The sequence below is a fragment of the Monodon monoceros genome, unplaced genomic scaffold (assembly GCF_005190385.1).
Source record: "Monodon monoceros isolate NGI ecotype Baffin Bay Population unplaced genomic scaffold, NGI_Narwhal_1 Super_Scaffold_17, whole genome shotgun sequence".
Lineage (NCBI taxonomy): Eukaryota > Metazoa > Chordata > Mammalia > Artiodactyla > Monodontidae > Monodon > Monodon monoceros.
In genome coordinates, this window is record NW_021703773.1 from 11,695,461 (window position 1) to 11,707,638 (window position 12,178).

A 12,178-nucleotide genomic window follows, 5' to 3' on the forward strand; every position below is an offset into this window, starting at 1 on the left:
GGGAGGAACCCACCCACGTGCCCTTCGATTTCAATAAGAAAAGTTGAAGCGTATTGTCAGGGAAGGCAGGGAGAAGATCAAGATCATGTGGCTTAGAAAGAAGATTAAGAATGATAGGACGTGTGACCGCCTGGAGGGGTGGGATAAGGGAGGGTGGGAGGGAGGGAGATGCAAGAGGGAAGAGATATGGGAACATATGTATATGTATAACTGATTCACTTCGTTATAAAGCAGAAACTAACACACCATTGTAAAGCAATTATACCCCAAAAAAGATGTTTAAAAAAAAAAAAAAGAATGGAAATATTCCAAGTAACGGCAAGGCACTTGGGATTCCTTGAATGTCCTGCCGTATTCAATCACGTATGGCCATGCACTGAAAGGAAAAGCTAGAGCCCATCTCACGCCTCATTTCTGCTACTGACTGAGGTTGAGAAAGAAAATTAAGACAACATTTTCAGGTTACTCAAAGGCAGAAATTGTAGCCTGGACATTTAAGGGAATTAAGCTCATTAGGTGGGGTAAAAGACTTGTTTTGCAATTAGTCAGTGTCTTTACCCAATTAATTTAAAACGGGAAGCCCCGAATTTTCTTAAAGCTTTACTGGTATTAGTTTGTTAGAACTGACCGTTCTACTATATAAATTCTTTGTGTATGTTTACTTTCCCTCCTAGATTTATGGCCAAACTGTTCTCAAAAACAGAACAAACTTATTATCTGCTTCTTTCATATTTAATATTCTATTTCCCTGAAGCCACAGAACTGATATTCTTCAACAGATGAAGTAAAGTGAATGCTGACAACCAGCACTCATGGTCCAGGGATGGGGAAACGAATAAGGATTTAAACCCCAAGGCAAACAGGGCACACTCACCATAAGGTTGAGATCACATTAAGGAAATCTATAGCACTTGAAACGAAATTTTGTAGTTACAGTTCTGATCAAGCTGAACCATCTTTTGGGACAGCCAATCACGAACAAGATTGCTGTATTTGGAATTCAGACAGCAAGAAAAGGCAGTCTCTTCTCAAATGGAAAATGACACTCAGCCAGCTCTATGTCCCATGGTGTAATCTCACATAAAGTACTCGAACAACTCTTATTTTTTTTTTCCAAAATGAAAAGTAGATCAACTTACATGGCTCTCTGGCAATGAACTGAGGTACAGTGTTGGGCAGAGGAGTACTAGGGTTTGGAGTCCCTACTAGTTTGTTCTTGGCCATCTTCGTGTTTGCCTTAGCAAACTCTAGTCGTAGTGTTTGTGGAATTTCAGGATCGAAGCGGATGCCCTTTGGAAATAAAGAACAAATGGAAGATGTTTTCATTTCCTTAGAGTCAAACCGGAATGGTGACAAAATAAACACACCAGTAAACCCGGCCTATCAGGAAAAAAAAGTTAGTAAGAGCTCTCATTCTTACTACTTACACAGAATACACGAAAACCCGTAACACAGCATGTCCACAAAGTCAGGGAGATTTAGTCTACTGTATTAAAAATTGAGTTGCATGGTTTTTCATCTATTCCTTTTCTTTTTGGACTAAAACGTTCAGGTTCAAATTTTAAATCTGGACCAGCAAATGCCTAGCATAGTTAAAAACTAATTAATGGCTACCAAGAAGAATGAATTAATGTAAAGCCCTGTGTAATACTGGAAAAGTCTAACACCTGAAATCGTAAGAGGCAAGGCTTTGACCAGTGTTTAAAACAATGTTAATTCTTCAATGCCTCAGTTTCATCACCTCTAGAGGGGGAAAATTCCCGTCCCTTTCTAACTGGAGAGCTTTCATACTGGTGATACACGTACTCTGAGTTACTAAGTAGACAGGAACTAAACAGTTTTAAGATTTCAATATAACTAGTGTTACTTAATTCCAGTTAGCTTATAAATTCATATGAATGTCTTGAATGTGGTATGGTCCTGATTTTGGTTATAGCTGGCTTACTAGCTACATGGACAGACAGACCACAGATTATATGGGCCTAAGAGAGGATAGTAATTTCAATTACCTTTAACCCTATTATTGCAGTTTACCTAAACCAAATATATTCAATAAAATAAGTCACAAACACTATAAAGTACAAGATTTAGGAAAAGAAAAATCTATTCCGAAACCCTCCCACCATTTAAGAATGCCTCTACTACTGAGCATAATGAATAATCTCATGATATTTACGTCCAATGCTATGATTCTGGACCCCAACAATAGTATCAAAAATGCATAAACGTGCATTCAGAACAGGCTTAGGTACCATGTTTGTTTGTATGGCATGTTCTGAAAAAGGAGTGAAGTTCTGAAAATGAGTACCTTAAGAACACAGGTTCTCAGTTTAGCACCCACGTGGGCCTGGGCACCCCAAAGCCCCTTTCTTCTTTTTATAAGCTTGAAGACAAGAGCAATTTCCACAAGAAATTAGTAAGAGTCTCTAACTCTGTAGACCAGGATGAACAACTCTGAACTTCTCAGGCTCAGCTCCAAAGACGGGAGGAAGAGCCTGTGACGTGACGGGAGCGGCAATAAGAGAAATAAGGGGGTTAGGGGGCGGGGAGCGGAAGGAAAGCGAGGCCCTCAGGGAGGCACAACTACAGCCACAGAGCCGTGACCCACTGATGTCCTGGAGTGGGTGAAATTTCCAACTGAAGGCGCAGACAGGTGCGGGTGGACAAGAAGAAAAGGAATCCTCTGGTGCAGCCCTAACCAATGACAAAAAGTGAAAAGGGGGCGCCAGGTATATGAGATATAAAAAGAAATTCTTTCTTTAACTGGTCTCAGTTTTCGTTTTAATTTGAGAAGCCTCAGTATTAATCTTGAGAAAAATGTACATAAGGGGAAAAAGACAAAGCAGCACCCTGAAGCAGTGTTTGCTTCCATTCACTTCCACTACGAGCATTTCACTCTATCAAAGCTGCTATCAACAACAGAGTGAATATTTCCAAATACGGATCTGAAGAGCTGTGGCCTTTGCTGGGAGACGAGCACTGTCTCCCCGCTGTCATTTCAAGGTATGCTGTGGAAGGACTGGCTTATTCTTATCACACCCCATCCAACTACACACAGAAGCAACTTGCTATCAATTTCCAAGTGTGTCCAAGTGTCCTCCTTGGCACTTAACTCCCCCATCCTTCCTGTGAAGCAGCAGCTTTCCTAATAACCCTGAGCCCCCATCCACGTGAGCAGCATGGGTAACATGAGAAGAGTACCCTGGGACCTGTCAGGGGTCCTCTGGAGTTTCTAGTCTCAGAGAATGGGGCTGGACGTCTGCATTCTATGCCTCAGCTCCTTCACTGAGGTGCCAGAGCTGTTCATCGAGGCTCCATACAACGTGCTTGCCTCTTACACAACCTGGTCTCATGACTCAGGTCCTAAAACATGCTTAACTGAGTCTCCTCTACTCCCCACCCCCGTCTTCATACCCCTCCTCCCTGTGTGAGCTAAAATAACACCACCATCATGTTCCAGATCAAAGTTCCAGCTCTTTATTAAAAAAAAAAAAAAAAAAAAAAAAAAGCTCAGAAGTTAAAATGACCTAATTTGTTTGGCAGCTTATTCAGAGGCCGGAGGCTTACAACAAGTCACATTCCTCTAACATCTTTAGCAGCAATACCATATTTGGTAATCAATATCCTGCTCAGCTCAGTTTCTGTCCAGAGGGACCAGCCAAGCCAAAAACATTTTAAATGTTAAAGGATGAAGAGGAGGAGGCAGAGTGGGGCAGGGGTAGGGAGAACATGGAAGCGAAGAGGAAGAATGAGGGGAGAAAGAGGAAAAAGAGGGAGACAGATAGGAAGGAGACGTGAAAACAAAACAAAACAAACAAATCCCCTTGTGCTTTTAATTAAAGCCCAATAAGATTATTCTCTGGCCACAGTGACTTCTCATTAAATGCTGTCAGGAAAAGATTACTACTAAATCAAAGGGGGAATCTGTGCCTTTCAAAATCAACTTTTTCCTCTCTTGCCTATAATTCACCAAAACCCTTCTGGTAAGTGAACAGAAACATTTCTCTTGCAATTGTAAATGGTGTCTTATTTCCTTGGTGTCCAAAAAGGACAGTTTCTAGGTATCAGTATGATATCAGTTTGAGAAGTTACTTAGAAGCAACCCAATCTGACTGGCTATAGAAACAGCCAATAGTCTCTGCAAGATGGCCTAGAACACTGTGACCAAAGCAACACAGGTTCACTGTGATCTACAAAGGCTAAACTCCCTACCCAGGGCAAACTCTGGGAGATAGAAAGTATCCTTAGTAGCCTACTATACCTAAGAGTATATCAGGGCAGCAGCAAATCCACATGCTTATGTGTCACAGACTGAATGTTGGTGTCCTCCCCAAATCCATGTTGAAGCCCTAACTCTCAATGTGATGGCATTCGGAGGTAGGGCCCCTACGAAGGGATTAGCGCCCTTGGGAGAAGAGGAAGGGACTCTAGAGACCTCTCTCTCCAGGAGTACACACCAAGGAAAGGCCACGTGAGAACACAGTGAGAAGGTGGAATCTGCACAAACCAGAAAGAGGGTCCTCACCGGATACTGAATCTGCTGGCAACTTGATCTTGGACTTTCTAGCCTCCAGAACTGAGAGAATTAATGTTGTTGATGCCACCCTATCTGTGGTATTTTGTTATGGCAGCCAGAGCTGAGATACCTTAATGACACGGTTTCCTTTCCTGCACCGTAGTTCCTAAAATACCTCACAGTACTCTTTCTGAACTTTCTACAGTCTCGTCCAGGTAACTCTCCTCTTCTCCACCAGCCTCATCCCCAGCCCCACCTGTTCCCTCACTGCAAGTGACTCAGCCTATAGGAACACTTTTATTCAACCACCTTGGTTGATACATGTGATTACTGGAAGTCCTAACAGTTCAATCTCAAAAGCTACAGAGAGCAATCAGAGGCTTGAAGGACAATTCAAACCCTGCATTTGCATACTGTAATGCTCTAAACTCAAACAGAGTATATTATTGCATTTAGGACTCTGTTGAGGGAAGTTTTTAAAATCCTCTTTTTTCCTCCTCCTCTGTCTCCTAAAATTAAAGCTTAAGAACTCTCTGTAAACAGAAAATCTTGAAAAAGAGAATTTTCTGAATTGTAGACCTAGACCCCTCAATGCAAATTTGTGCTTCCTATTTAAATTGAATTAAGATCCTCAGCAAGTTACAGAGCTTTAAAATGCCATTTTAGTGCTCTACAAACTACATCAAAGGCCGGAGTCCTAGAAGGATAAGGCAAGAGCTAGTATATAATAAAACACAAGGAAATGGGCAAGGTAAAAGGAAATCACCAAATCCTGAAGACCCAAGCCTACAGGAATGTAGAGAGTCACTGTAAATGACCTGCAGCTCTTTCAGTGACTTTCTGGAAGACAAAATGGAGAAGCTATTAATTAAATGTGCTGCAAAGCTCAGATCCCAAGTAGCTCTCCTGTTTCTCTAGCTGTGGTGATACTGGCTTCTTATGCACATAGGCTGTGCTGGAAAGGATTTATTGGCTGCAAATCGTGGATTTGGAGTCATATAATTATGCTGAACATAAAGGTTCAAGACCATTCCAAGTCCTTAGTAGTGTCCCTGGTATTAATGTCATGCCACAAGAGTGGAAATATTAGTCAGGAGTTTATTCATTAAATAATGGGGGAAAAAAAGAGAGAGAAGGGCTATTCTAGAATGATTAAAATACCCTTAGGGCTTCCCTGGTGGCGCAGTGGTTGAGAGTCCGCCTGCCGATGCAGGGGACGCGGGTTCATGCCCCGGTCCGGGAAGATCCGACGTGCCGCGGAGCGGCTGGGCCCGTGAGCCATGGCCGCTGAGCCTGCGCATCCGGAGCCTGTGCTCCGCAACGGGAGAGGCCACAGCAGTGAGAGGCCTGCGTACCGCCAAAAAAAAAAAAAAAAAACCCTTAGAGGCCTACCCTCATATGCAATGTGTGGTCCTTGATTGAACAACCAGATATAAAAGACCTCTCGTGGGAAAATGAAGAAAGCTGAACACAGAATGGGCATTATGTGATATCTGGGAATTGCCCATTTTATTAGGTGTGATAAAATGGTAATGTAGGAAAATGTCTTTAGTTTTTGTACTGAAATACAAAGAAGACAAAATGTCATAATATCAGGTATTTACTTTAGAATACTTAGAAAAAAATGGAAGCAAATGCAGCAAAATGTTAAGTTGGTAAATTCTGATGGATTAATGGATGCTCATTACTATGCTCTCTACCTTTTGGTATGCTTGAAATTTCATAATAAAAAGTAAAAACAGAACAGATTCAACCAAGCACATAACGTTTGTCATGTACTAGAGACACAAGGATCAGTGAAAATAAGTCCCTGCCTTGAGGAGTTCAGATCTCAGGCTCTGGTGAGGGAGCTGTACAGGTACACTGATGGTTAGATAAACAAACAAACACAATGTCTAGGACTCCACGGGAAACAGAGCCACGGCCCTGAGTGACTGGGGACCAGGAAGGCAACACAGAGGAAGTGACAGAAGAGCAGAAATTTACCAGGTGGTAGTCCAGGAAAGAGCTCAGCAAAGTTCTGTATGACAGGATGTGAAGACGGTGTGGATGTGTGTGTGTGTGTGTGTGTGTGTGTGTGTGTGTGTGTGTGTGTGAGAGAGAGAGAGAGAGAGAGAGAGTGTGTGTGTGTAAGACTGCATAAGCACTGGGATGAGATCACGAGGAACTTTCAGGTCATGAGTGAGGACTCTGGAGTATCTGCATGGCTGAGCCGCTAAAATTTTTTTAACTGGGGAAATATTATGATCAGATTTATGTAGTAGAGCGTGATCCTCAAATGTTAGCACGTATCAGAATCATCTGGAAGACTTCCTAGACACAGAGTGCTGAACCCGCGCCTCCAGTTTCTGATTAAGTAGGTCCTGGATGGGACTTGAGAATCTGCGTTTGTAACAAGTTGCCAGGCTGACGCTGACACTGCTTGCGTAGGGACCACATCTGAGAATCACTGCAGTGGAGGCTAACTCTAGTGGTGGAAGGGCAGCTGGACTTAAACAGACTGGAACACACCAGACGCGAAGCAGTTCAAACAGCCCTGGAAAGAGGTTGACTGGGATAACTGCTCTGCTGGCTCTTCTTTTCTGGGAAGCGCCCAGAGGCCAACATCCAGGTTCTGTGCCCTCACTCCCCTAGTGACAGCTGACTAGTTAAGGGACAGATAGATGTGGCCATGAGTGACCAAACATGTTTTTTCTTCTGAGGATTTCAACCTTGAGTATAAAAATACAGAAAATGGAGGTGGCTGGAGCTGAGTTACCCTAACAGTCTCCCACTAGAGAAAAGGTCTCTAAACTCCTGTCACTGAGGTCTTCAGTGCTGTCCTAATGCCGGATGGAGTCTTCTTTATTTGGGACATCCTTCAAATCTGTGAGCTATAGCCCAGTGTCTTTACAAATGGTTCTACCATTAAAGTAAGTGGGTTTATCAGCCCTTGACAACTAGCTTTAGAGACAAAGGAAGCATTCATTTAGAGGGGGAAAAAGGGAAAGAATGAGGCAAAAATATATATATTTACTGAGAAAGATGTCATGGCAATATGAGGTTTAAAAAAGAAAAAGATACTCAACCATGTTTAGTAGCCTTAGAAGGAGGAGCCTTTGTGTATGTACGAGTGTGTGAACCCAGGAATGTTTATAATGGGACAACCACCCCGTTAATAGTGGTAACTTTGGTGGCAATGTCAGGGTGGGGACGGGATTTCTAGTCTGTATGATTTTGTATAGTTTGAATTTATTACAAATATGTATAATTTATAAAGTTATAATTTACAGGATCTGACACAGGTTAAAAGAAGAAAGAAGAGGGAGAGAGCGGGAATAAAAGGGTTCCTGTGGAGCGCTAGCAGAGCCAGAGCATAACTAACAGTAACAGATATCCTGGCAGACAGCACTCAACCAGATATGTTGGTGCTTTCTGCTTACTTCTTTTTTTTTGCGGTACGCGGGCCTCTCACTGTTGTGGCCTCTCCCGTTGCGGAGCACAGGCTCCGGACGCGCAGGCTCAGCGGCCATGGCTCACGGGCCCAGCTGCTCCGCGGCATGTGGGATCTTCCCGGACCAGGGCACGAACCCGTGTCCCCTGCATCGGCAGGCAGACTCTCAACCACTGTGCTACCAGGGAAGCCCTCTGCTTAGTTCTTAAAAAATACCTACTTTGAAATAATTTCATATTTATGGAAAAGTTGCACACATAGTACAAAGAATTCCTGTGTACCCTTTGCCTAGATTTCCCCATACACCTTTGTCCTCCCTGAACTGTTTAAGAATATGTTGAAAGCACTATACCCTTTACCCTTTACAGTTTGGCTTCCTAAAAGCAAGGACATCTCTTTGTGCTGCTGATTCAGGATCTAATCCAGAGGCATACATAGCATTTAGTTGTCATCTCTTTAGTCTCCCAGAATATTTCCCTCAGTCCTTGTCTTCCGTGACCTTGACATTTTGGAAGAGTACAGGCTATTTTTTTTGTAGACTGTCCCTCAATTTGGGTTTATCTGATTTGTTTCTTGATTAAATTAAGGTTATACATTTTTGGCAGGAGTATCACAGAAGTGTCATTCTCAGTGCATCGTATCAGGAGACACATGATGTCGTTTTTGTCTCATTACTAATGATAATAACTTTGATCACTTGCCAAGTTTCTCTACTGTGAGGTTACTATTTTTTCTCTTTTTAACTAATAAGTATCTCATAGGGAGATAACTTTGAGACTAAATATTTTGTTTCTCAGATTTTAACATCTATTGATCTATTGTTTTAACATCTATTGATAATTCTTACCTGAAGCAATCTTTACTGTTGTGATTGCCAAATAGTGATTTTTTCTAATCCTATCATTCCTTTCATATTCATTAGTCTTCTACTCTAAGGAAAAGCTTACCCTTTGGCCCTGTTTATTATTTATTCCTTTCTACATTCGTTTGTTCATTCATTCACTCACACATCAGTACGATTCATACCTTATTTTATGATTTATAATTTATTACTATTATTTGTTTCGGTGCTCAAATTGTCCCAGATTTATACGGAAACACATACATGCTTTCACATCTGTATCTATTTCTCTACATCTATTTAGATATATTAAAAACATAAGTTAGTACTGATACCTCCAATTCCAATCCAACACCATTAGGTTAATTCTAGCCTTCCCTCTCCACATTTGTATCAATAACTCCTTCTGAATCCTAGCTCTCATTATCCACTATACATTTACTTATTCGCTCAACACGGGAACGAAGTTTCATAATCGCTAAACGATATCAACATAAAAAGGAAACCTATTAACTACAGTTCAGTATATATAGTTCTTTTTGTCTTAGGCCTGAAAGTATATAACCGATATGTACATTCAAGAATTATTTGGGTCAGCTCTCCCCATTCTTCCCAACTTCACTGTGGTTGTATTATTCACTTGAAATAGATTCATTTGTTTGTATCTGCATTGTTTGGGGTCTCCCCGCATTCTGTCGTCTTCACTTTCTCTCTCTCTGTATATTCATAGCAGGTAAAACTGTTTTACCACTTGAAAAGTTAAAGTTGATTCATCAACCCACTCATTTTTACCCATTTCTGAATTTCTGGTTATGAATTTCTGAATAATTTTACGTATGTTGCCTAAAAGGCTGAGGACTCAGAATTTTAACATCCCCCCAACCTGCCGTGACTTCCTGAGACACCCAATCTTTTGAAGGAAGTTTCTAAATAACCAAGGTTTTCAATGTTGTTTATTGAACTTAATTTTTTAATTAATTTTCAATTTCTAATTGAAATATGTCAAAATGTTAAAAAAAAAAAGGGGGGGGGAAGGGGTAAAGACAACTGGGGCTAAAATTGCTGTAATAAATATTGCTATAAAGGTTCAGTTAAGTTCGAGGCCTGAATGAACCTGGGTTGATGCCCAGGCTTTTCCTATTGAGTCCTGGGCCAATCGCCTTTACAGTGTCCCGATATGCGCAAATTCAAATGTTTAGAATACTATTCCATTCCGGTGAACTACATGAAACTCTACTGGAAAGCAACAGGTTGCCCCTACTGTTCACTCCACCGCCAGTGGACCCTGCTCTCCTCTGAGACACAGCCGCAAGTGACCCATTTCTTCTAGAGCTAAGGTCATTTCCTATCAGAATCTCCTGGTGTTTCACACACACACCCCATTCTGACCCAGTAATCCAGTGGATCTGAGGCTTCGGTATTGAACCAGATAAAACTACCTTCTTGTGTGTAGAATAAAAATAGTAAAGTAGCAGCAATCTCCTAAGAGTCAACTTCATATCATTGCTGAGATTGCTGGTTGAGTCTAATAAGCTTCTTACTGCCCTTTAGTCTATACCCCACTCCAAACGAATACCCACTGCTGCTGTAAGGAATGTGGAGTATCCAGAAAGCCCTGCCTAGCCAGGTGTCTGTGCTGAAGGGGAGAAATAATGTTCCTCGTTCAGGTTATAGGTTTTAACCAATTCATTCGGACTTTCTAATACAGAATGAGAATAATTTGTCACCAGCAACTATGTATGTTGAACAACAGTATCCCGGTGTAGGAAAATCCTAGTATTTCTTTTGCAATAATCGGCTCGGTTCTTCCCTAGCCTTCAGGACTTCCTTTAACCTTTACAGATGAGGTTAATGAAACCCCCCATCTTGTGTCCAGGAAATAAGGAGCTCAAATCAAGGTCAAACTTAGTACTAATATCCCTCTGATCTTGTAATAATCTCAGTACCTGGATCCTATCTCCCTGCTCCACCACACCACCCGCCCTATCTCGGTTTCTGGTACTAAAGCCCAGGTCATCTGAGGGCTGGAGTTCTGATATGCCTCTTCAGGTTTACTCAGAGACCCCGGTAAATCTCCAGGGCTGCTTCAAAAACTGCTGTCAAAACCACCAAGACTCGGAGCTCCACCAGGTGGTAGCTGATATACCTGATGCCCACTGACCTTTCTATTACTGAGGCGTGATTATGATCCTACAAGACAGAAGAAATCAGAGAGCAGTGGGATTAGGGGGTGGGGTGGTAAAGTGATTTCCTTCTAAATGATCAGAATCATCAAGCATTCAACAGAAAAGTTGAACCAACACTGCTGATTTCTGTAAACAGTAGTACATAAAACAAGATCCATAGGGAGGGAAGAATTAAATCAGTTCTCAGGAGTAGCTAAAGAGAAAGGCATACTCTGCTGAGGCTGTGAGGATTTTGCAAAGCACTTATATTCCAACTCACTGAGATCATGACTTGGTTGAGCTTTAGTAAACAACTACCCAGCTTCTCAGCAACTGAGAAACCAAGATGGCGTCCTCATAAACTAACCCTTAGTGCCCCAACACCAGTTCCCTCCACTTCAGTTGACTAGAACAAGCTAATAAATTACTTCCTTCCCCTACTGCTGACTAGAACAAGCTAATAAATAAATGAGAAAATGGTTCTTATTACTTACTCTTGTACGCATTGTACTCAACAGATTTCCAGTCATAATAGTATGTGGGGGAAGATACAGGCAAGGTATTCAGAGGTTGGAGATGGCACAATTACACCATGCTACCTTCAAAAGGTGCTTCATTCAAGCACAAAAATGTATTTAAGTCCTTTCTTGCTAAGTGACCAAACACTGAGGTCTCTTATTTATGACTTAAGTTTCTATTTAACGTTGACTTAACTAAAAATTCAACGCTCTTGTTTTTAAAGTTTCTGGAATAGTTTCCGCTATTATAGATATACTTCATACAGCTGGTACTACAAATAATTCACATACCATAAAATTCACTCTTTTGCATTAAATGTCAAGATCTTTAGTACAGTCACAGAGTTGGGCAACCATCACCACAATACATCTTTGGAACGTTTCCGTCGCCCCAAAAGGAAACTGCACCCATTCGCACTTCCTGCTCATTCCTCCCTCTCCCTCTTCACTCACTCCCCTCCCCCAACCACTAATCTACTTTCGGTCTCTGAGAAAGTACCTATTCATATTGGATATTTCCTATAAACGGAATCATACAACATGAGGTCTTTTGTCACACTGGTTTCTTTTAATCAGAATGTTTCCAAGGTTCATCCACTGCTTACTGCTGAATGATATTCTACTGTACAAACATAGCACATTGCGTTTATCCTTTCATCAGTTGGACACTGGGTTGTTGTCACTTTTTTGGCTGCTATGAACACT

At 41.6% G+C, this 12,178-nt stretch overlaps 1 protein-coding gene across 2 annotated transcripts in view; it reads right to left on the reverse strand.

Annotated features, from left to right (window-relative positions):
- RBPMS (RNA binding protein, mRNA processing factor) overlaps positions 1-12,178 on the reverse strand; it is a 187,210-nt gene that overhangs the window by 72,629 nt on the left and 102,403 nt on the right. For both annotated transcript variants that reach the window (XM_029226242.1, XM_029226241.1), the window contains exon 5: positions 1,140-1,290. In XM_029226242.1, the coding sequence (XP_029082075.1) occupies positions 1,140-1,290 (151 nt within the window). The remainder of the gene's footprint in view (positions 1-1,139; positions 1,291-12,178) is intronic.